At 38.2% G+C, this 25524-nt stretch overlaps 2 protein-coding genes across 5 annotated transcripts in view; one reads left to right on the top strand and one right to left on the bottom strand.

Annotated features, from left to right (window-relative positions):
- Positions 1-10223, bottom strand: part of LOC114148261 (dehydrogenase/reductase SDR family member on chromosome X-like) — a 41086-nt gene extending 30863 nt beyond the window's left edge. For 2 of the 3 annotated variants that reach the window (XM_028023410.1, XM_028023411.1), the window contains exon 1: positions 9548-10223. The gene's annotated coding sequence lies outside the window, so the exon portion shown is untranslated. The remainder of the gene's footprint in view (positions 1-9547) is intronic. The other variant, XM_028023412.1, reaches the window with a different exon arrangement.
- Positions 10224-11363: 1140 nt separating this feature from the next.
- znf148 (zinc finger protein 148) lies at positions 11364-24922 on the top strand. Of its 2 annotated transcripts, none has more exons than XM_028023371.1 (7): positions 11364-11518; positions 13667-14039; positions 15649-15774; positions 15883-16006; positions 16694-16777; positions 16859-16977; positions 19196-24922. In XM_028023371.1, exons 2-7 carry the CDS (start codon positions 13683-13685, stop codon positions 20834-20836), a joined length of 2451 nt encoding a protein of 816 aa, XP_027879172.1. In that variant the 5' UTR covers positions 11364-11518; positions 13667-13682; the 3' UTR covers positions 20837-24922. The 2 variants fall into 2 exon arrangements, with proteins under 2 accessions (XP_027879172.1, XP_027879173.1); XM_028023372.1 differs by lacking the exon at positions 11364-11518 and adding an exon at positions 12397-12535.
- Positions 24923-25524: the final 602 nt, after the last annotated feature.

The following is a 25524-nucleotide window of genomic DNA, read 5'->3' as shown; positions in this document are numbered from 1 at the left end:
AAGTAGAAAAAAACGCATGTATTACTTCACTCCACAGCCCAATTATGCATATCTTTATGTGTGTCTGTTGTATACAATGGTAGACTAGTCCCCAGGGGTTCTATTATCTGTAGTAGTAATAGGAAAATGGAAGAGAGCAAACCTAAACATACAGCCAGAAGTACAATGAAATGGTTTAGATCAAATAATAATGTCTTATAAACCTGTGGTACATTGCAATAACTATACTAAAGAAAACTTGAAGATTTTCTATTTGTTTAGTTTAATGAACTATTCAGGACACTAACGCATTTGTGTGTAATGTCAGGGGCATAATCAAGACAATAATCTCTTGCATTTAGTAACAGAAAGAGAATGTTTTTTTTTCATTTACATATATGTATATGTATTATTTTTGGTTACTGCTTATTTTATGATAAATTGAATATAGTATTTATAGTACTATTGTACACACTCTTTTGAAGTTCTTTGGAAACAATCCACTGTCAATTAAAATGTCTGAGGGGTTAAATCAACCCACAACAGTTTTGGTTTTATGTCTTAGCTAAAACAAGAAAAGTCCATAAAAAATTGTAGAAACAGAAAATCTTAGATGATAAAAATGTATGGGAATCCCATGAGAGGAGATCCAAGGTGATATTTATGCTCCTTAGATGTCTGAGAGTTCACCGGAACACGTGGGTGGAAAAGGCAGTGGACTCCTGGAGAGCCGATTTGGAAGGTTTTGTGTCATCTGAGGCTGCTGCCTCCATAACTTTTCCAGAGGGAGAGAAGCCAAAGGCCAGCTTGTAAACACTGAAAGTGAAACTGAAAATCTTGCATGTGGGAGACTCTTCGACATTGTGGTCAAATGCAGCATGGGATATTATACTGATATTACATAACACAGAGTTTATTAGCAGTAACAGTTCTATTATCTGTAGAAGTAATAGGAAGGTAGCGTCACCTTGACACCTTTACAGAAATTTGAAGGCACTCGGAGGGGTTTGTGGCAAACAGCTAGTCAGACAGATTGTTTTAGCTGACTTTTGCAAAAAAAACGTTATTAAAAATAGAAATGTAACTTCAGAAACAGCATTATGTTAAGGGATATTAGCAGTCCACAACTTCACAACATACCAATGTTAGATTTTGTACTATTTTCTCTCTTTTTTCAACTGAATAATGTCTGTTTCCACATGGAGTTATGTTAATTAAGCATTGCCATTGCACTGCGACGTGCCAGTGATTTTTGATTTTCCACCAGATTTACCACAAATACCAAAAATATGTCCATATTTCTACAACCCATAAATAAGCTATTACTGATAATAAAGTCGCAGACCCAAAGATATTTATTTTAATTAACTCTGTACTTAACCATTTAATAATGTGTTCTCTTTGCCTTACCTCCCTATAGAAAGTAGCCCTGCATGCCAGTGCTTCCGTTTTGAGTTATTTCTTGTCATGAAGAAACCAATTACAGAGCCACAGTTGTCTTTAACCATGTCTTGCCTCTGTTATTCTTGCTGCTCTCTTTCCGTTACTCAGTCATTAGATGGTCAGTCATGCTGAACCTGGTCCTTTTGGTGGTTTCTTTCTGTTAAAAAGGCCTCTTTATACACTGTTGCTACATCTTTGCTTTCTTGCTCAGTATGAAAGATTGCTGCAAAAACCATTTGGTACAGTAAACATCCTTATACATTCTTTATTAAATTACTAACCAGATTTTATTGTGCTCTATGATAGTTTGTGTTGACCTGGACTGTGTATAACTTATTCTCATTGGAATTAATTGGACTGATCAGTATGTGATTTGGAATTAATTAGATTTTATAAATCAGGATATTGATTGTTAAAATGCATTGAGATATAATTTGTTGTAAGTAACATGAAGTTGAAAGCTTTTCAGATATTTGTTAGTAAATCATTAAGATCACTTAAGCCTATTTTATTTAACAAGAAGGGTTGAACTGTTTCTTTATCTGTAACAAGTTGTTCACAAAAATAATAATCTAATATTGCCACTGTCCTGATTTTTTTCACTTACTGTTTAGAGCTATTGTTTTTTATATGTATGTTTCAAAATGTTCTTACCAGTATATAACTATCAAGATTAAATTCCTTCCATCTACCTTCAGTGGATTTTAGCTTGCCTTAAACAACTTTTTTTTCTCTTCAGGTTTCAGACTGAAAAAAAAAACTGCTTCGGAAATGTCAGATGTATCCAAAACCTTTCAACAGTTTCCTGAAATACACCTGGGGCAAGGTGATGACTTCAAATATGTTCTCCACTCATATATAGCTTAAAAATAAAATAAAAGGCAGGAAGGACACAAATGAGGACAAAAAAATCAATATGGCAATTCTGATTTTAGGAAGATGGTGTGTAATTTTCGTATTGTCCTATTATTCTGTTTTGTATCATTTGTGTGCTAATTTTTGGACTTAAAAACATCTTAGGTCTACTTCATCAGGCATATACCACTACATTTTTCCCCTAAATGTCATCAGGGAGTGGATGTCTTTCTATTAGTAGATGTAGAATGAGGAGCAGTGGGAGGGATATTTGCTTGGACCAATTAAGTCTGTCATTAACTCCCAACGACACACGCCAACACACACATACACACACAATATTTAACACATTTAATTTAACACTCTGTTAGACTCTGTTAGTGGGTATGTGTGTGCCTCTTCCTGTATAAAACCTGTTGGCACTGAAAGAGGACTGTGAGGAAGATCCCTCCATCTTCTGCTTTCATCCCTTCTGTTTCTCACTTTAGGATTAGTTGAACACTGAGAATTTATATGGTGGTGTGTGTGTATGTGTGAGTCTTCAGCTTCAAGGCCTTCATCTTTTTCAGTGTTTCACCCAGAATAACTGTTTCTGCTCAGTCATGCAGCTTCAAGCACTGACACATTTTAGCTTTATTATCAAGTCAGAGAAATATTCAGTGCCTCCTCTGATTTTTGTAATGTGTGATATAAGTGACAAGCTGTTGGCCAAACTTAATACCTTTTCAAAACAGCATAAATTGACTTAAAAAATAACTCTTGCACATTTAACAGAGCCCAGATACAATACTTTATGATGTTTGGGACATTAATGTAATTGAGCATTTTTAGCAACAGAGAATTGATCCACAACTTTCAGATCACAAGACAACTACTTGTGAATGCGAGTGCTTAAGCAAGCAGAGGGCATATTGTATTGCACACTGTGCATCAGTATTTTTTACCAGATAAAACTTTAATCTTGCCCTGCGACAGACTGGCGACCTGTCCAGGGTGTACCCCGCCTCCCGCCTGGAACGTAGCTGGAGATAGGCACCAGCAACCCTCCCGACCCCATTAGGGACAAGGGTGAACAGAAAATGGATGGATGGATGGATGGATGGAAAACTTTAATCTAGCATTTGTATTCAGCTATGTTTTGTAAAGTAATGACAAAGCCAATACACGTGCTTAGCAAATATGATTTTTAGATGAAAATATCCATCTTGCTCTGGTTTCAAATCCTGCAATGCTTCCTCTAACTTTTCCCATTGGGTTATCTACCTGGCCAAAGGGGCTGTGGATATGATTCATGTCTAACTCAAAGTCTGCATCCCAGTCCTCTCTAATCCTTATTATGTGCAGTGTTTGGGCTGGAGGGAGTCCATTACGCTGACTGTATCAGATCTTTGTCCAATGGGGGGCCCGCACAGAGACTCTGAGAGGAAGGAAGAGCAAAGACGGATGGAATAGAGGCTCCCGGGCATATTCCAGGGAAGAGTGTGTGTATGGATGCATGAGTGTGCAGCGAAACTCGGACACAGCAGACATGTGTCACCTCAGTTCTCGCGCCATCAAGCTAAACTGACATAAACAGCCCCGGGCGGCCCTATCAGAGATGGACTTTACATAACGGCTGAGTCACTCACAATCTATTTTTATGGCTTTGAGGTGTGTGTGCAGTTGTGAGTGTTGAAGAGCTTTATCTTCTTGAGAGCATATTTAAGACCCTCAGTGTGAGGACAAAACATATGTGGTGCTGGGTCATCTTGACCCTGTTTCACTGCTTTCAGGGATGATATGAGCAGGGGTGAGATTCAGCGCTGGCAGGCATATAGGTCTGGGACGAAGTCTGGGACAGTTGCTTGTCCATATGACAGATATGATAGTGGAAGAAGAAAGAGGCAAAGAGGTGATGAATAACAGCATGCCCCAATATCAGTGACTACGTCCAAACAGAAGCTTTATTGAAAAAGGAAATAGTGACACATAAAAGTCAGTTCTGCCTTTTTAGAAATACAAGTTCTATCTTCTTGTGTGTCATTCTTTGACCTTGATTTAATTTTATGTATTTGTACCTGCATGATTCATAGAAATTAATGGACAAAAAAAAAGAAAAACCTTCTGACCCATGAATATTTGGGTCAACGCTGACACTGGAGTTTTTTTGGGTCTTCATCAAAGCTGTAAATATTAGACACCATCTTATTTCTTAATCAGTCTGCATATGTTGGACGCTGGTATTGATGATGCAAAGGATGATTTTATTACAAAATTGCAGTTGTAGCAAACTGGTTTAACGTTTTATTTGTTTTTACTATCATAAATTTTTCAGCTTATCAAAATTTTAACGGAAAAAATCCTTACAAGACATTACTATAATAGTTGTTTTTAAAAATGGAAATTGAAATATAAAATTAGATTTCCTTTTTTTCTCACAAAAATTTGAAAAGTATGGCCTTGAACCTCTACTTTGTAGGACCAACTTTCAGTGCCCATGTAGTTTCAAGTTTTTCATCTCAAGTTCAACCAGATTGAAAGGAGAGCATCAGTGGACATCACTTTTCAAGTCTTGCCATACATTTTCTTTCATATTTAAGCCTCAGCCACTTAAACGCGTGAATGTGATTTGATCTAAACAATCCAATCTAATCTTTTTCTGTAAATTTAGTGTTGTTCCTCTGATGGAACATGATCCCCTGGCCCATCTTCAAATATTTTGCACCTTCTAAAAGGTTTCCTTTGCATCACATTTTCTTCCATTCAATCAATTTTTATGTTCTTGTTAAAGGAAAACATATATGATGCTGCCACCACTCTACTTCATAGTGTGGATAGAGTGTTCAGAGTGAAGTACAGTAGTTGTTTTACAACTCACAAAGTTTTGCATCTAGGCCAATTTCTAGAAGAATAACAATAAAGTCTCAGAGGTGCAAACTTTCACAAAAACAAAACAACAATAAAAAAGAAAGAACAAAAATAAAATAAGACGTCCATACATGGTTATCTTTTGAATTGAAATTTCTTAAAAACAAGCTGCTTTGATATCTGAAGGTAAACTATATTTTACATGATCAAAGAATTATTCAGTTGCCAAAGTAAAAAAGCTTTTAACTCATGAAGAATTTACAACCCTATGGGTTTCCAAAAACCTTTGAGCATTCTTTTTCAAAAGTTAAATGAGAAGTAGTTAGATAACCAAAAACGAATAAATATACAAACAGCAAGTAACAAAGAAAACTTTTAAAAAACATACAATTTGTGTTTTTTCCATGCAGGATCTGAGTTTTGTTATGAGAAAAAAAAAATTGTTTATCAACCTGAGAGGAAAATCTAGACCCTTAAGACAGCCATATTGTTTTTCGACACATTTTCTGTGTTATCATCAACTACAAACATCTTGTGTTTTTTTCCTACACTTTATGCATTGTTTTATTTCAACAACTGGACACACAGAATATGTGTTAAACCATTGACCAATGAGGTCACTTCTTGGACGATTGCAGGCTTGGAAATTTTCCACAGGAAAAACAGTCAGCTAAAGAGACATGGTTGGTTTTGCTTTGTTTGTTTTATTAGTTTATTAGTAACAGGAGATGTTGAATAAACTAATACAAAGATTAATAAAAGATGCTTTGCACCAGATTTAGATTAAACTAACTTTTTAATCTGTGGAAAAGCAGAGTGGCTCTGTTGCCTTGCAGCAAGAAGGTCCTGGGTTCAAATCCCAGCCTGTGATCTTTCTGGGTGGAGTTTGCATGCTCTCCTTGGGCCAATAGTGTAAGACAACTGATCAGCACAATTACTGAGTAAGGGAACACAATTATTGTGTTAAATAATTTTAACATAATAACTGTGTTAAATTAAGAAATGTGTTGAATTCAACCCAAAATGTGTCATCTTTACATACACACATTATTGTGTTGGGTTTTGACACAGTTTGTGTTGTTATTTTGATGCTTTTAAGAGTTTTGCTTTTTACACCAAAACCTTTTTGGATGAAGGTTTTAATGTAAACCTTCATACAAACATCAATGATTTATAACAAACTGAATACCATCCAATCTTATTTCACTTCTGACCACTTTCTCAAATCTCCAACCTGTGATGAGATCACTTTCCTTCTTCTCTATCTGTGTGCAAAATGCGACATTTTTCTAGAGTGCTCCTCATTTATTGGTTTCTGTATCCTGAAATCACATTAAATTCAGATTACAAACAAAAAGTTTGCAAAAATGAAATAATATCAAAACTTTTAAACGTAGATAGGCACAAATCTTAATTTTTCCTTCAGCAACAACAGCTGGCACTGTCACACACTCTTAGTCCCACTAGCTCTTTTTCCAGTCAGTGGAGATCCAAAGAAAATCTACCTGGTCAACAACTGTGCAGGAATGAATCGGAATTAAAACAAACATCTGTACTGCGTTGACATCACTTTAACTGTTTTGTAATACTTTACTGGTCAATAAAATAGAAAAGTTTCCATTTACAAGTTGCAATGCAGGAAAACAGGAAATATTATTGGGAAAATTCCCTTTCCCAATGAAATATTCCTGCAGAGCAGGTCAACATTTTGGATGAGACCATCAAGATACACATTAATGAAAAAAGAAAATAACTATATGCAAAAGTGGTAAAGAAGAATCCGACTGCATCCAGGGCATTGTAAAAGTATTCAAACTCGTCACAAAACAGCACAAAATTGTGTCACAAAATAGACTTTTAATGTAACTTATTGAGATTTTTTGCAACAGACCTATTCAAGTAGTCCCTGCCAGTTTTATAAATCTAGAGGTTGAATTTTACTCAAACTCTTTGGAAAATGCTCAGTCTGATTGTATGGAGAGTCCTTGTGAACAGCAATTTTCAAGTCTTGTTACAGGTTCTCATTTGGATTTTTTTTTCCTTTATTTTGACGAGTTCATTCACCAAATGAATCTGCTTTAATCTAAACCATTTTACTTTATTTCTTACATTCAATAGCCACATTCTCTGTCTCTGAAGAAAAGCAAGCCCCCAGCATCACCAGTGGGGAAGGTGTATTCAGGTGGATGTACAATACTAGTGGTCTGCTACATGTACAATTTTGCAAGTAAGCTAAAAAATTTAAATTGTTCCAAATTAAACAAAGTACCTTCTTTCAGATAAGTACAAATGAATGCTACATTTTTTCAAATTTTTATGTACAAATTGTAAACACTGCGTATCATTATCCTTCTACTTTGAAGTTGCACACAACTTTATGTGGTTCATAAAATCCCATTAGAAATAGATGAAAGCCATTATGGTTCAATGTTAAAAGTTTAAAGCGATTGCTGTATAGTTAACAGTGTCCAAATAGTTGACATGCCACATACGTATCTAATGATAAATACCATTTTCACTAGACTTGAGTGAATTTGATGCTGTACAGGTACAAATCCATGCACATTTACACACTTTCACACACACACACACACACACACACGCAGCTGACTCCCATGCTGAGTCCCGCTGAGCCTTTCCTGCTCTACTTTTATCAGTAATTCTGGACCATGTCAGTGTTTAACCCCCTCCCACGCTGCCACACATGCTGCCTTTCTTCCTTAACAAACTGGACAGCCATCCATGGTCACCCAAACAGAGTTTTTTTCCCCTGCCGTTCCTTAACGCAATTGGTCAACGGTCCAGGACACCAGATTAGACAGCAACAGCTGCAGCAGCAGTTGTCACACACCTCCCTGCTCCCTTATCATGTCATTACTGGATAGCGACACGGCAGTCACTTACGAAGCGTGCAAATCAGTGTGCATTGTGTGTGTGTTTTAAAGGGGCAAGTCCGGCTTGTTGCATACCAGCTCAAGTGCGGCAAAAATCATTTTGTGGTCCAATCCAGCAGGATTCTCCTTGTCTCGGCAGGAGAGTCCTTCTAACATTTTAGGGAGACTGCCGGATTTCTTTCTCATGGCTGCATCCAGTTCAGAGTGGAAAGCACTTATAGCTCCAAAATAAGACATTTTTTAAAATGTTCAAGCCTCAACCCCCTCCCTCTTGCCCCACCTTCATCCCACTCAAAACACACACACACACACAGCCGCCCCTTTGGGCACAGAAAGATGCCTGGCTGTTGCAATCCTCTCATGAGTTTGTGGTGTTAACATGAAAAAATGAAGTGGGTTAAGTACAGAGTGAGCTGCAGCCAGTCATTATCACTCAGTAATTACCAGTCAAAGATGTTTCACAGGGGACTGGGGCATCCTTTCCCCCCATTTTCCCTTTAGCTCCATTAAGAGGAGCAGCGTGAATTTATGCCCCATAGATTCGGAGAAAGGTGAAAAGATAAACTCTGAATCCCTTCTCACAATGCTCAAATTACAGAAAGAAAAGAAAACATGCCCTTGATTTGTCCTTGTAATCTCTACTTTAATTTGAGCGAAATTAGTTCGTTTTTCCAATCATGACTGAAGAAAATGAAAATTGGCATCCATGCCACTCGTATAATTTGGATTATGCAAAAGCTATCATATTCAGGGGAAAGAGGAGAATCCCCTTTCAGTAACGCAGTGCGCTTGTTTGCGTGCACAGGTGCAGGTTTTGAAAGTAAATCAAACGAGAGTGAGTCGAAACAAGCTCACGGACGTCAAGTGGGAATGAATTTGCGCTATGCGTAAAAAAAAAAAAAAAAAAGCATTAGCGGAGCATTCGCGATAAGGGCGCAAAACATGGCACAAGGCAGATTAGGAAGAAGACGCACATGGAACCGGTGGAGATAATCCCGTTATCTCGCTGGACGTGCGATGCCAGCGTGAAAGCATTCTTCAGAGACCGAGCTGAACTGAACACGAACTAATGCTGCGGGTATATATAAACGGGGGAGGGGGTGGTGGTGGTGGTGGTGGTGCTGGTGCTGGGAACACGAGGTAAACACTGTTGTTCTTGACCTTAAGGGACACGCACGTCTTTTACCGCAATGTCACTGGCGCTTTCCACCTTCTTCTCTGATTAAAAGCCCGCACACATATAACCTCCTCATGACATTGTGCCACCTTTGTTTTTTTCTTTTATTCTCCGTTATAACAGCGTGTTCCATTGCACAAGGCGTCCGTGATGGATGACTGCTGTCAAGTTAAACGGGGCGGGAATCAGGGGCTCTCCTCAGGTCTGTGTTACCGGGCGCACGCTGGTTATCACCTTTTCACATTACGCGCGAAAGGATTGCGCGTGTGCACATAAACACAGACATATATAGAAGTATCCCCAAATTACGCACGACTTAAGTGCAAAAATAAAAAGACAGGACAGCACTTACGGTATGAGACAGGACTCTTTGGGCTCCTCTGTGCGCCCCATTGTTGATTTCCACGCTTTAACGGAATCCTCAAATTCCGTGGTCGCAGTCCACGTCCCTACAGATGTACCAGAGGATCACATAGAGGATCAGCAGGATGGCGAAGATGAAGAGCGCAACTAGGATGGCTTTGGTCACCGGAGAAATGAGCGACTGCATGTCAGGAGCAGAGCCGGGCAGAGCGGCGTCCGTCCGGTCCTCAGTCTGCCGTCTCCCACTCTCTCCCTCCTTCTGGTGGCAACTGTTGAGGACGGAGTCCGAGGGCTTCTTTTTGAACACGCACGTGTAAGTGCGCCGCGCGCGTGCACACGCGCAGCCGGGTGAGATAACCTGAATATAAATATATAAATGCAAACCCCCGGTGATCCAGGCGCGCAACGCGTGGGGGGCTTCCCTCGCTAGAGGTGGCGTAGTAGTGAGCTGTCTCTTCCTAGATACAATCTTTCCCGCGGCTTGTCGCACATAAAAAAAAAAAAAAAAACGAGCCAAGGAGAGAAAAGTGGAAACAGCCAGCTCACGGTTCAGTCAAAGAGAAATGCACAATTCACACACATTTTATTAACGATGCGCCGGCTGGCAGAGACGTGTTAGTGCGTGCTGAATGAAAAAGTTGCGCACCGAGCTGCCTGCTGCACTTGACGGCAAACAGGTTGATTAGTATTCCTCACAGCGCCGTCTCTCTCTCTGTGTGTGTGTGTGTGTGTGTGTTTGTGTGTGAGAGAGCGATGGCTGGCGTGACATGGTATCATCTTATCTCTCCCATCCCCATCTGATTTCTTAGCAACGGTGTCAGCCGAAGTAGAATTAGATGAGTTTCAATTCTTATTAGAATAAAATAGTTTACACTTCAGCGCTTTTTGTTCTTATTGATTTGTTACGCAATGCAATACGTTGTCAGGGAACTCTAGTTAGATGTAATATGGATGAGGTGGCCTTGAACACTATGTGCTACATTAAAACAAAGTAATGCACAGATGTGTGGAATGGGGAAAAAACTGTTTTTAGCAAATAAATTAAAAAGTGTGGCATGCTTTTTTTTTTATTTCACCCCCTTTATTTGGATATCCCCAAATTTAATCTTGTCAGTCTCATACTTGTTATACATTAGAGAACAAATGGCATCATGCATCATGTGCACTCCACAAATCTGGAAAAAGGGTGTATAAAAAACTGTTTTGGAAAGAAATCCACAAGAAGCCTAATTTGCAGCTTGCAACAATCCACAGTAAACATGTGGAAGAAGGTGCTGCTCTGAAACCAGAACTAAACTATTTTAGTTTATATACAAAGCCTAATGGGTTTCAAAATTCTAAGACTGTTAATCATACTCCAGCGGCAGAATCACGCTTCAGGGATGTTTTATTATTATTATTATTATTATTATTATTATTATTATAGTGAAAGTGAAACTGTCAGAATTGATGGGTGGATCTAAATAATAAAACAATCATGAAACCTGTTTGGGGCTTGAAAACATTTGAGAGTTGAGCAAAAAAATAAAAAAATACAGAAACTATTATGTACTTTAGTTCCATTCCAATGAGTTACTTAGACAAACAGAACAATTTCAAACACTGAAATTGTTTTGAATTTCATAACAATTTTAACACTGTACATGTTGGCATACTTTGCTCTGGTACTTTTCTTTCGTAAAATATTCTGTCTTTTGTTCAGTTCATATTTGACACATGGGCGAAAATAATGCTCCCAACAGAATCTTGAAATAACGAACCAGTGATCCCGTCTGCATAATTAAAACATCGCGGTAGATCACAGCATAATGAGTGCACGAACCACTATCCTTCACTAGATGGCGACAAACAGCCATCATCCACGTCTTCATCACACGGGATGGTGTGAAAGATTATTCCGTGCAGTCCTTTGGAGTTGTGCCCAACAGTGATGACAGTTAAACGGCTTTAACGCACATAGGTGAGTATAAATATTTTAGTACTGAGGGTTGGCATGTCCTATATGATAGTTTGGTATTTATTAACAAGCCCACTGTTTGTCTGTCGTAGTGGCGAGCTAGCAAATGTTAGCTTTGCTAGCAGGAAATACCGTATCAAGTGAAGGGGAGCTATGGAGAAGCCAATCTCTGCTGATTATTGTAGGGAAAGTATTTAACTTATATGTCGCACACTGTCGGTGGAGGGTTACATAAAACACCAGATATGTGAGGGCGCAGTTAGTATTAGGATAATTACACGAAAATACAGTAAGATTAACAAACTAATTGCAATGCTAGCGGCTATTTACTTAGCTTCAAACAGGCCAGAAAGATGTCAAGTCTTTCAAAGCAGAATGTCTCTTCCTGTTACATTATTCAGATTAAAAGACGCGCCACGGTGCGCTTTTAAACGGATCTTAACATTTCTATAAATGAATGTATGCGCAAATAAACATCTTTATTTTGATATTTTAAGCGCTTTATAAATCAACTAGCACATTAAATATGTAAATGTGGCATTATTTTTTGGGCTGTATATGGAAATGTGCAGCAAAATATGCAATGTGCAAAATATTTTGTTTTGCATTTACAAGTGGTTTAAAAAACATTTCTAAATAAATGTCTTTTACGTTACTATTCACATTTTCCCATCCTTTTAAGTAACGAAATCTGAGTCTTTAAGTTGTAATATATTGTCCATGTAGAATTTTTTGTTTTTAGTTTTATGGAAAGGTGCCATATAGTAGAACGATCTGGATATTAGGCATATTTTAAATCTATTGCATTTTTTTTTTTAGCAGCTTTGGGGGGTATGCAGCAATAAGAAATAACTGCAGCTTCTCGGAGGAAGTTGTAAAAGTGCTTCTATTTTGAAGAGGCGGTCGCCCTCTTCCGGTTGTTTCTGTAGCTGGTCGTACCAGTGCAATGTAGCAGATTTTATGAGCGCGGTGAGCTAGTTGGCTAACTGGGATCCCAGGCCATTTAACCTGAGTGACACAGTGAGTGTGTTTACATTGACTGTAGTTGTTTTTTATTGTCGTGGCTGAAATTTTCTCCCGGGCTTGTGTCCATTCGATGTAGTCCTGCAAAACCTCCGATAAAAACATCCACAAATGCTACGTTAGCTAAGCCTTACGGAGCTGAATTTAAGTCATTGCTAACGCTACCTGTTATGTTTTTTTTACGAGACTTTGTGCTGAAATTTCAAGCTGCTCCACCAGTTCAGTAAGATGTAATAATGTAGGAATCTCATGCTATTTATATCGATTTTCAATTTACTGTCACTGAACAGATATATTCCAGTTAAGCTTGTTTGCCATCAGAATAACTAAGCCTCTGTTTCTCCATATTAAGTGAATAAATTCTCATCTTTCAGAGTTGACATTCTGTGTTTTCCAGTTGCTTTCACCGTTGGGTTTGTTTTTAAGATAAGATTAGAGAAGAAATGGCTGACCTAGTTACAAAAGTTGACACTTTCCTAGAAACAGACATTGTTGACATTAGATATCTAACTTTGTGCGATCATATGTATTTCAAGGTGAAGACAACATTTTGGAGCCTTTTTTATTACTGTATGTGGAAAATGTACAGCATTTCACATACAGGACAATACTCTAGGTCAGTGGTGCCCAAAGTCTGTCCTCGAGGGCCAGCATCCTGCATGTTTTAGTTCTCTCCCAGGTAGTACCAACAATCTTTTCAACATGTCAATGTTCTTCTTAGGCCTTCTAATGAGCCATCATTTGATCCAGGTGCTTTAAACCAGGGAGCGAACTAAAACATACAGGATGCTGGCCCTCGAGGACCGGCTTTGGGCACCCCTGCTCTATGTGGAATACAGTATTCCACTGGAAAGCAACAGACATCATACCTAAGCAACTACCTGTTTGTATTTATTATTTTCACTATTTATATGATCACTGTACATTTAAATGTAACATAATGATAACAATATGACCATCAAAGCGATCAGTTTATACTTTGTGAAAGAACTGAAAACTAACATATGAGCTTTGTTGTTGATCTGTGTCTTTTCTTTCTGTGGTGGCCTTCAAGTGTTTTTATTTTGGATTCATTACTTTTGAATTTTGACCTGATCTCGTTCTAATGGCTCATTTTACCAACTATAGGAGTACTCGATGTAAGATGAACTCTGAGGACAAGTTGGATGGGATGCTGCTGAAGTGCAGCAGCGGAGGAATAGATGGAGGCGGGAGAGTGTGTCTGGGCGTCGGAGGAGGACTGGTGGTGATGACCCTCGGGGAGCGATCGCTGGCAAACCAGCCTCTTTTGGCTGAGGATGACGATGACGACGAAGATGATGAGGACTTGACTGGAAGTTCGCTGGTTACTCACGACCTAGTCCCTCCAGAACAGCTGATGATGCAGGAGGAGCTGACAAAGAACGGTGGAGAAGGACTAGAAGAGGAGGGAGGAGGCGAGGTTGGAGTGCATTTCCCCCTAAAACTCACCAATAAGTTGCCGTTTTCACTTCAGATGCCAGTGAGTTAATTTTTTTATTGGTTTATTTGGGTCAACATGTACTTGTAGATCCCGTTGTCTGTTGGAACCAGAAATTGATCCCAAAAGAGTTGAGTTTTTATGAAGGGGAGAGTGTTTAATATTTCTTTTTGGGTGAATATTTCCTAAATTTTGTTTCATTTCTTTGACAGTACAAAGTCCATGATAGTTTATATATGCTGTTAACTAAATTGTACACAGAGTAAATAGTATTTTTGTTTAAAAAAATTCAGAATGTAAACCCTTTGACTCATTCAAATCCATCTTTTAGATTCTTAAAACCAGATAACCCAAATGAAAATGTTTTCAGAATTTCTTATCAAAACATTTTTAGAGACTTAAACTGTCTGTTTATTTTATGTTACAAGACACAAACTAAATCATTACATCGTATGATTACGCATCTAGAACCGATTTTAAATCAGACAAGTCGAGTTGCAAGAAAGTTTATCCTTTAAGACACGTCTTTAGTAGTTATAAATCTTTAAATCTTTCAATTTCCTTTGCTTTTAGAAGGATGCTATGTGTGTTTCACAGTGTAACCGCTGTGAAATTGTCACTACTTCTTGAAAAATTGGATTGTAATATTGAATAGATCTCCCTGTGCTCTACTTTGTTGCGCTTCAAAAACTAGCAGCTTTAACACAAGATTCTGTGTTTGCAAAATAACAATTACACCATTCAATGAAGTTTAGAATGGCTATATGTAAGTTATATGGATTGTTGTGGTTATAGTTTTATTCCTGAAGATCTGCAACAGGAGTCATTTTTCCTCACTTCTGCACTCTGTGCTTCAAAAAGATGTCAGTTCAATGAAAATCTTCTGGTTACTCATCTCCACAAAATGTGGAGTTATTTTTCTTATCTTTTCATTTCTGTATGAAATAATCCGTGGGTTATTTTGTGATGCTATTTGTCTGCTATCTAACTGCATTCTGGACTCCTTCTCTTTGATTCCTCCTCCGCAGTAATGACCGAATAATATTTTCAAACTCAAGTATTCCTCCTGCGAAGTTAGCGTTTAGCAGATTAGCAGGAAATTGGAGGCTGTGTTTGACCTTGTAGTTTTATTATGTGTCCAGAAGCAGTGATACTCCTGCAGTGGGATATCTCTCTACTTACACATCTTTGGTATGTGTAAGTTTGTTTTTGGAATATGAGGTCAACCCTGTATTAGATAGCATAAAATAAAATGTTTCATTCATAATGCCAAAGAGAAGAGGTGTGACCTCTTAAGGCTCACCTTCTTCTCCGCTGCACTGAAGATAAACAAAATATTAAAATATTCTGCAGAAGCTCATAAACTGATATGAACCTTTGACCAACTTGTGACAAGTCTTCAGCTACTCACAAAATATGCAAATGTCCTCCAAGGCCAGCTTCCATGTAATTTCTCTTCATGTAGACAGTGACTCCAGGTTGCCCTCTCAACTATAGTACCTGAGGCTTCCTCATGTTGAGGTGTCCTTTTCTTTGTTTTGCCTGTTTCCACCTGCCAGACCTGTATAAATCGCCAGCCTGCCTGGTAGCCCATAAAGTAGGTCATGTGTCATATTAAATGTCTTGACTATGTATGGTCCCGCTTTTCCAGCTGAGCATCAAGCAGGAGCTGAAGCTGTCTGACCCTGGAGTCCATATAAAGAAGGACAAAAAGGCTATTAAGGACATGCCTGTGTACCCCAAGAAGAAAAAGAGGAAGCAGCGTTCCCCTGCAAAGGTACAAATGAGTTCCCCTCAACAAATGGCTTCAATTTATTTAGCTTTTTATGGTTGAATGTTTGAATGAAAATAAAACATCTCTTCTTTGATCTTTTCGCTCTTGTAGATCCTCGGCATGAATGATGATGGATCTGTGGCTATACCTAACCCAAAGTGTCATGTTTGTGTTCACTGCAATGCTGCATTCAGAACCAATTACCATTTGCAGAGACATGTCTTCATTCATACGGGTACAAATGACTGTTACTTAATATTTCTTTAAAGTTACACATTGTTATCCAGTGTAACCCTGACAGTGATAGTAGAGATGTGCAACTTCTGGCATACCAGCAGCTGAAATGTGTCTTGTTTTGGGATTTTTTTAAAGTGACTGGTTAGCTTTTCAGATTTCTTTTTTTTTTTCTTTTTCATCTATTTACAATAATCATCACGCACAATTTTCTTTTGTGGATAATCACAAACCTATGGCTAGTGTTTACTATTTGCACTGGAACCTTTTTCAAAACACAGTGCTGACAGCAGATCAGGCATGAGCTAAAGTTTCAGAAATAACAAGTAAGATGCCTTCTTTTTATGATAAGCTATCATTTAGCAGTGCATGTCATCCTGTTAACTCATCCTCAACTTGTAACACAAAAATTACAACTTAAAAATAGTTCAACTCATGGGGGCGCCACATGGCTCAGTGATAGAGCTGCATGTCTTTTCCTTCCCTCTCTGTTTCCCTCTCCTGTCCAGCTACTAATGAAAAAAATGCTGCAAAATCATTTGAAAGAGTCAGACTCCACCATTTTGCTCTGTGATTTTAAAATGTCAAATCAGTTCAGGAATAGGGTGGATAGTGTTTCACATATAAGTTCAAACATACTTCATTGATGGTGTCACTATTTATATAATTTGTGTTCCTAAATCTGTAGGTGAGAAGCCATTTCAGTGCAGCCAGTGTGACATGCGTTTCATTCAGAAGTATCTACTGCAGAGACACGAGAAGATCCACACTGGTGAGCAACAGATTGTTAAAATAAACATTGATAAGGATTCTATCTTCCCCTGGGTGTCACCTTTTTCATATTTTTCTTCAGGTGAGAAGCCTTTCCGCTGTGATGAGTGTGGGATGAGGTTTATCCAGAAGTATCACATGGAGAGACATAAGAGAACTCACAGTGGAGAGAAACCCTACCAGTGTGACTACTGTCACCAGGTACAGTCCTGCTGTGTGAATGAAAAAACTAATTAATTTTAAACAGAGTGAAGTTGTACCGTATTTTCCGCACTATAAGGCGCACCTAAAAACCTTCAATTTTCTCAAAAGCCGACAGTGCGCCTTATAATCCTGTGCGCCTTATATATGGACCAATATTGAGCCACAACAGGTCTCGCAACTACGGTAAGCAGCCGCCGACTTCATTTTCCCCCGTGGAAGAAGAAACGGGAAAGCAGACGCCGATGCAGCCAGCGGTCCAAGCTGGGTTTTGTGTAAAGACCCCAAAATGGCTCCTATTAAGAGTCACGCTTACAACACAGAGTTTAAGCTCAAGGCGATCAGTCACACAGTAGAACACGGGAATGGGCTCTTTGCACCTGCCGCGCTGACGTCACAACCGCATGCGCAAATGCGGCTCTCTTTTTTCGCTGTGAGTTACTATGACAGCTAGAAAAGACAAAGTCTTATTTCAGACGCAAATAAAACAATACTATGAACATTGCTGTCTTCCTAATATAATGGGCTTTTAAGTTTTCATGGATTTCCAAACGATCCTGAATTAAGAAGACGGTAGCTTGTAAATATTCGTCGCTACCAGCTAAAGCTAATGCCGCACAGCAAAGTTTACAGCCTTCACTTCACTCTGGATCAGCTTCTTCAGCCTAAAGAAGAAGGTAAAGGAGCCTCCTGTGTTATTTCCATGGAGTCACTTCTGTATTCAGCCTGAAAGAGAGTTTATGGGAACGAGAGAGCAGACCAGAGCCAGACAGCCGAGCTACTGATCCGCCTGTACAAACCGCTGTAAACACCGTCCTGCTTCACAAGAAGCATGCAAAACTAATAAAGCAAAATAACACGGAGACCTTAAGGAACACCGTTATATTTTTCTAAAAGCAACAACTCTGAACCTGAACAGTCAGCTGAACTAGAACTCCGACACCAGAGCTAATGTTAAGCTATGGGCTCGTTGTGCTTCAGATGCAAAAAGCCTGAACCGTAAAATCCCCGTTACTTGGTCTCTGACACTAACGACAATAAACCACGTAATGTACTTGAACATAAGGTAAAAACATTGTCCGTTAATGAATGATGAAAAATGTTTAGATACTTAAATAGCACATTTTTACAAGAAAAATGTCCGGCATAAGCTAAAGCTAATGTTAGCCACAAAGTTTAAAGAAAGTAAAACTCACCTTCGTATCTGTGTATAACGAGGCGAACATCTTAAAACCTTTATCCAGCTACTTGTCGGGGCTTCTGCTCCATGTACATCATTAAGCTGAGGTGCAAAGAGCCCATAAAGCAGCAGCGAGAGAATTTAACATGAAGGAATCAATGGTGCGGAAGTGGAGGAAGCAACAGCTGTTCATTTTGGGAATGAACAGAGTTTTCAGAACGCTGGTTTGTAATCTATTAATAAAGTTTGACTGACCTATCTGACTATTTTGTCGACATTCCCTTTATCGCAGTTCCATCTAATGAATGCATAACGTAACCCCAGCCTCTACTGTAGCATCTATTCTATGCGCCTTATAATGCGGTGCGCCTTATATATGAAAAAAGTTTTAAAATAGGCCATTCATTGAAGGTGCGCCTTATAATGCGGTGCGCCTTATAGTGCGGAAAATACGGTACATTTATCTATAGAGAACTTCCGAAGCTGGAGTTCAGTAATTCCTACCTGGGTTCTTGATTATTTTCCAAACATGAGATGGATCTTAAAGATGCAAATCAGTTTTTTATATTGATTTATATGCAAATGAAATTCTTGATCATTGATTTGTCACATCAGAACTTGAGTTTTGTCTCCCAACTAATTGATTGTTGATGTTTTTGAGTTTGCTGGCAGAACTCTGACATGGCTATATACTCATTAAAGACAACTGAGGGCATTTTGTTCTTGTTTTGGCCCACAAACTCTCTTAGATAGGAATTTTTAACTGGACTAGTAGTTCTTAACTTTAGTCTGGTTCCATCATAAGGTTTTATCCTATTTTCTTTGTTTCCAAACTAAAAAAAGGAATCACAAATAAGTGGTATTTTTAGAAGTCTGTATTTATCTTAGAATAATCTGGTAAAATAAAAAAAATACATTTGTTAAAACAGTACAGTTTGGTATATTTGTAAAACCAGTGTTTGTACTGCAACAGCATAAACTTTTTTTTTTCTTTTAAAGAAATCTTACTTAAAATTTCTTACTGTTTTCTCTCCACAGTACTTCTCCAGAACAGACCGGGTTTTAAAACACAGGCGGATGTGTCATGAAAACAGAGAGAGGAAAACAAACAAGACCGCTGGTAAAATCGGACCTTTGCATGATACAGATTCTTCAGAGTCTCCCTTCCTTTCCAAAGAGTGCTCTCTACCCAAGAAAAAGCGCCAAAAATGTGCAGAAAAGAGTTCAGGCTCTTGCATCACGGTCCTGACAGAAGGGCACACTTTTGCTGTCGAAGAAACAGAAGCGAAGGAAGGGCAGAGTCGGGATAAAATTGAAACTCCATGTATATTTGCTGTATCATCCAAGGTCAAACATGAGTATGTGATTCCTGACTACTCAGTGGAACTTCCTGAGGAAACAGCCAGCCAACACGAAGATGACGACGTATCGTCAGAGGACACAACCCCTCCAAAAATAGTCCTGAAGAAAGTCCCCAAGAGGAGCCTTAAACAGCCCAGCGAGCAAACCCCTCCCTGCTTGTCTTCCTCACTGTCCTCCTATGAGGAAGCCGATAAGGTAGCGCAGTACACCTTTGAAATTGTGGACAAGCAGGGCCTTTTAGACGTCGAGAGCAACACTGACCTGGAATCTGTCGAAACTCTTCAAGGAGGAACGACTAAACCGGCAGCAAGTAGCACAAACTACGACGACGCCATGCAGTTTCTCAAAAAGAAGCGTTACCTTCACGCCACAATGGCCAACAACAGCCGGGACTACGGGCTCAACACGAGCGGCATGTCCTCTCAGCCATCTGTTACGCAAACCGTGGTGTCGACCGTCATTGATGAAACTGTCCCTGCCACCATCCTGGAGCCCCAGCCCATCAACGCAGAGATAAAGGCAGCTCATGAGAAAAACGTTTTCCCTGATGAGGTTCTTCAAACGCTGCTGGAGCACTACTCTACCAAAGCTAATGGGCAATCAGACATTTCCTTCAGTGTCACTGATGCAGAAGTGACTTCGAGCATATCTATAAACTCCTCCGATGTTTCGAACGGTAGCCCCGTAGAGAGCATCGGATCCTCTGGCGCCCAGGCTCAACCGCCTACAGAGAAGGTCAGCCTCCTGCAGGAATACTCCAAATTTCTCCAACAGGCTCTGGAGAGAACCAGTCAGAACGACAGCTACTTAACGAGTCAGAGCCTCAGCTTGGTCTCTGAAAACCCCATGTTAGCCGGACAACCTTTGTTCTCTAACGAGAAACAGTTCTCCTCACCCAGCAGGTTCAAATCAGGGATGAGCTCTCCGTTGAGGTCTACTTTGGAAAAGCCTCACTTCGCATTATTGGTCGGAGACTCCCAGCACTCGTTTTCATTTTCAGGTGATGAGACGACTCCGCCCTCGGCGGTGTCTCCAGCTGATGAGGACTTTCTGGAGCAGGTCTCGCCCTCAAAGAAGTCAGACTCTACGCAGGGGATACTGCAGACGTTCCAGATCAACTCCTTTGATCAGAACTTCAAGTCACATTTCCAGGCAACGAGATCCACATCGTCCTCGCAGTTCACGGTCACCAACGGACAAGTAAGCGTCAGAGGACACGGCGCGGACTTCTCCGAGTTCCCTTTAGTTCGAGTCACTGAGACCAGGGTTCAATTGAACTCATCCCCTGATGTTTCAACCAGCGAATCTTTTGGCTGAAGGAAAAAACAGGGAAAGAATTTAATTTTAGCAGCACTTTATTTCATCTGTCTTGTTTTGCCAAAACTATTCACAACACAATCATGTTTTCTTAAAGCGGTTTGAAAAAATAGTCATGTTTTGTTTGTTCTCAAACCTCTCATAAGATACTAATAATAATAACTCATGAAATCATACTACGATATGAAAAGCATTTCTCTATTGGAATCAAAGCAGTTCTTGTTCTGGAATGTACACTAGGAGGTAAAGTGACCAAAGTGTAATTATTCTCATATCTTTGCCGCCAGAGAGTTTATGTTTAATGGGAGTGTCGGTTTGCCTTGCTCGAAAAATAATCAACTCACTCTTGCTGCTTAATGCAATATTTCCACTTTTTACACACCAATCAGCCATTAAATTATGACTTCCAGACAATAGATCCTTGATGCTCCATTGATTTTTGGGTGTTTTTTTGTGGACCCTGCACTGGATACCTCAGATCACTTGTCTTCTTCTGGTGGAGGAATATTTAGCAACACACTGGTGCATCTCAATATTGTTAAAATTATAGCTGAAAAGTTAATTGACTTCTGTAATTCAGTTCAAAAACTCAAAAGTAAATCATTTGAGAGTTTTAGGCGTTTATTTCTGTGTAGATATAATTATGGCTTGCAGTTCATGAAAATCCAAAATTCAGTTAAAAAAAACCAAACACAATACAGTTTTACATAAAGCTAATCTAAAAAAGGGTTAAAGAAATATCAGCTCTGTTAGAAGTACAGTATATACACCCAATACATTATTGGTTCCGGTTTTCTCCCCAGTTATACACCGATCCATCCATTATAACTGCTAGGGATGCACTGAAATGAAAACTTGAGCTGATATCCAATATTTACATTGCTGTTATGACCAATAGCCAATTGAAAAAAAAACAACTCTCCACTACTACATGACCTACTTCATCCAGAAACAAATGGCAACAATATGGAAATAAGTATGGGTCATTAAATTTGGCTCAGTTTTATTTATCGGACCGATACCGATGTGGCAAGAATGGCTAATGTTGACTGATACTGATGTTTCTGCTGATTTATCATGAATCAATAATAATTTTGCCTGAATTACTGTTTCAATATGGCAGCACCAGTGGCCTTCTTTCTTTTGACTGCACTTATCCCTTTTGCCTGTGAACGTTTTTTTTTTACTGATCTCTTTTTCTTCCACTCAACTTTCAGATGAACTGAATTACTTAAATAAATTAACTTCTAAATTATCTCCTAATTTACTGAGATGTGCCTGTGTTTTACTGTAAGTAGATATATGCTGTTACCCATGTAAGCTTTTGGAGTACATAATATTGTGGCTGATTGCTGTATAGCTGTAATAAATGTATGCCTCTTGTTTTCTTTCTTACCTACCTCCCCTTGGTTTTTGTCAAAAAAAAATCTTTATTCTAGCTCTTGAAATAATCACAACAGCACAATCATTCTTTATGTTTAAGTCACTTTATTCTCACCTAGCATGGATGTGTGTAACTAATGGTACAGGACTGATTGTATGCTTGTGACCTATTTCATTTCCTGTTTAAAATTAAGTCCAATTTGGTTGGTTTGAAATCCAAATGTAAAATTCTGGCGAAATTTGAGGAGATTTTAAGTCATATAAATTTTTCCAGACTGTGTAACAAAAAAAAACTAATCTTGATTAAAAAGTTTTTGTCTCACTTTAAAAAAAATGTTTGGAGCTTCACAGAGCTGCACCCATAAAAATGGTTGCAGGATAATTCTAATTTAGGTTTCAAACCAGGTTCAGTTGGTATTAAATCACTTTAGGTTTGTGCTTGGTTTACGGTCTGTTTGCACATTCTTTCTACAAGGAATGTAGGATGTACAGTCACTGTCAACAGCTACCTTTTATGAGACCTAATGAAAACATTTGCCACATTTAGTTTATTTGATTAAATATATTATTCTCTTTGTGTCACTTAAAAGATTATAGATGTTGTTTAGCGTTGTGTCGAAGTAAATCGGGGTTTTGGGATTTGGCAATTTTCTTTCACTAAATGTTCTGTTATACAGCACAAGCAGAAATGATTTGCTTGGTATGTTTTCTTCTGTGCCTTTCTGTTCTTTTTTTAGCACTTCTTTTTACTTGTTCCTGCAAAACCTATTTTTTGTGTTTTCACTCAGCCTATAATATAAGGCTGCAAATTCCTCTTGCACAATATTCGTAAATACATAAGCTATCAATTTGTTTATTTTTACTGTAACTATGATGAACTTGGAGCTTTATTTAATTTTGCCTTTTATGTTTTGTTGCTTTTAAGTTTATGAAAGAAAACTGAATTTAGTGTCTCAAACTATTGACAAGACATTGCATTTTATTCACTGTTTTTGTAGATTTTATTGGTTCCACAGGTTTAGCTAGAAATCAATCTTTCAGGTCTTATTGAAAACATGCAATTACAAATGGGTGACTTATCATGAGCGGATCCCTTGTGTACTCAATCATGCTCTTAATTGTACATAAATGTGTTTTCTTGATCAGCTGTACGTGCTACATCCAGTTTGGGATGGTTTTAAAACTCCCTCTTGTTATTTTTTCACCGACAATCAGGGACAGATGGCGCCACGTTAGTCATTCAATTCTTTTCTTTTTTTTTTCATTTCAGTTGATTTCCTCAAGAATGTCTAGAAAATATCCTGCTGTAAATATGTCGTGTATATTTTTATGTTCTTCAAAGTATGAAAAAGGAGAAAATGTGCAAGAGACACTTTTTGTCAGTGGAAGGCATTGTTAGTTTTCAAGCATTTCATGGATACTGCAATGAAGTGGATGCACTGCCAGAATTGCAAACAGACGACTAAAATAACGATTCTATGAAACTGTTTGTAGTTGAGAGAGACTCTGCCCAAAAGTTATGATCGTCAGATATTTAACCTGAGCAGTTAAAATAGTTTTAGGCTTTATAATGACTGAAAGCTTAAGGCAGTTTCTAGTTCTTCACAAGTTACCGGTTTAATTGTAAGCAATTTTCAATAGCACAGTGCAGATGGGTTCAGCAAATTCAGTCCTGTTCTGCTTTTGGAAAAATCCAGTACATTCATGTCCTCCATCATCAATGCTAAAGTTTAGGTTTCTTTCCCTTTTGTCTACCTATGTCTGTCTTCTGGCCATAAGTGTCCTTGTATAAGCTAGAAAAAATGTGTTTTGTGTAAAAAGATCTGTATTATAGATTTTTTATAAATAATATTTTTGAAACATGTCATCTAAAGCACTGATGTGTAAATGATACACTCTTGCTACCATCCTTTAGCTCTTTACTAGTTCCTGTTGAGACCTTTTCGATTACAAAATGGGAATCCAAACATTAGCATTTTTTACTTCTTTGAAAAAAATTGGACGAAGAAGCTTCCTGCTTCCCTTTAAGGTTAATGAGACATTAGCTTAATTTGCATGGTCGTTGGGTTGGATGAATTTTTTTTTTTTTTTCATATAATGTGCAGCTTTAATTGTAACTAATTAATCAGTCAAGTTAACCCCGTTTAATTAGAGCTTTGCTAAATATTATGATTTGTAGGAAAACTGATTAAATTGTTTTGATTGTTGTGTGTACTGTCCTTATGAATAAAATTATTCACATAATGTGACTTTGAAGAATTGTTTAATATTGCTGATGAAAAGGTTTGTTAAAATGCGTTCTCGCCAGGTACTTATCCATCCATTGTCTGTACTCGCTTGTGCATGGGAGGGTTGGTTCACCTGTCTCATCAGGTGAAAGGTGGGATAAAGTCTGTGATCTAGTTTTGTTTTGTTTTTGTTTTTTTTTCCAGTGGAACTTTAAGCTTAAAAATAAAAATCCTCCTGGTTTTAAAATTATGAAGAAATTTTCTTCTATAAATGTATTAATGGATAAGTTTCCTGTTTAAATTGGTAAAAAGTATGACTTACACAAAGACAGCAACCCTTTTTGGATGGATGTGGACTTAAGGATAATACAAACTGCTTGCAGGCTAGGTTGTCCCATTCTTTAGATTCCCTTTATGTTGCGTAAAAATTTGTATTTAATTTAAGATTTGGTTGTTGGCTTGATTTATGCCACATAAATAAAAAAATTAGGGGTATGTTAAAGCTATAGCCATACTTCTCTGTAAACCCTTTGTAAAAGTCACTTTAGATATCAGCTGAAATAAATGAGAAAATGCCATGGTCAGTGGTTTGCCATTGTTTGTTTTGCTCTTTAGTTGTAAAATGTTTAACTTAAATAACCTACAAAAAACTTGACATCACATAAGGCAACTGATCAAAAGCATTTAAGTATATTAAAGTAAGTATATTTGAGCACTTAAAATAATGAAGTGCTTTTTTTAAGCACTATTCTATTTATTTGAATCAAATTTCACTTTCAGAAGTGCTTATTTTTATTCTATGACTGCATGTAAATCTTTGAGCTACACGTGAGAATAATGCATTATCCGTCGCCAAATATTTTGCTTTTTAAGAAATGTATTTTGTACATTTAGAAAACTTGAAACAATCTATGCTTCATGTTGCTGTCAAACATTTCTTTGCGAATACATGACTAATTCCTTTAAATAAATGAAATGTTTGAGTTTTTCGAGCTTTAATCATTAATCAACCTTGTACGTCTGGGCTTATTGCCAAGACTAACACAGGATCCTAAAAGCCTCCAACACACCCTGGAA

This window comes from Xiphophorus couchianus, chromosome 7 (assembly GCF_001444195.1).
Source record: "Xiphophorus couchianus chromosome 7, X_couchianus-1.0, whole genome shotgun sequence".
Lineage (NCBI taxonomy): Eukaryota > Metazoa > Chordata > Actinopteri > Cyprinodontiformes > Poeciliidae > Xiphophorus > Xiphophorus couchianus.
This window is presented reverse-complemented; position numbering and strand designations above follow the sequence as displayed.

Bases quoted from the DNA above. Each gene is read 5' to 3' on its own strand.
- znf148 (XM_028023371.1), top strand. From the start codon at position 13,683: ATGAACTCTGAGGACAAGTTGGATGGGATGCTGCTGAAGTGCAGCAGC. The intron at 15,775-15,882 runs GTACAAATGAGT...TCGCTCTTGTAG, and splicing joins AGCAGCGTTCCCCTGCAAAG to ATCCTCGGCATGAATGATGA. The intron at 16,778-16,858 runs GTGAGCAACAGA...ATTTTTCTTCAG, and splicing joins ACACGAGAAGATCCACACTG to GTGAGAAGCCTTTCCGCTGT.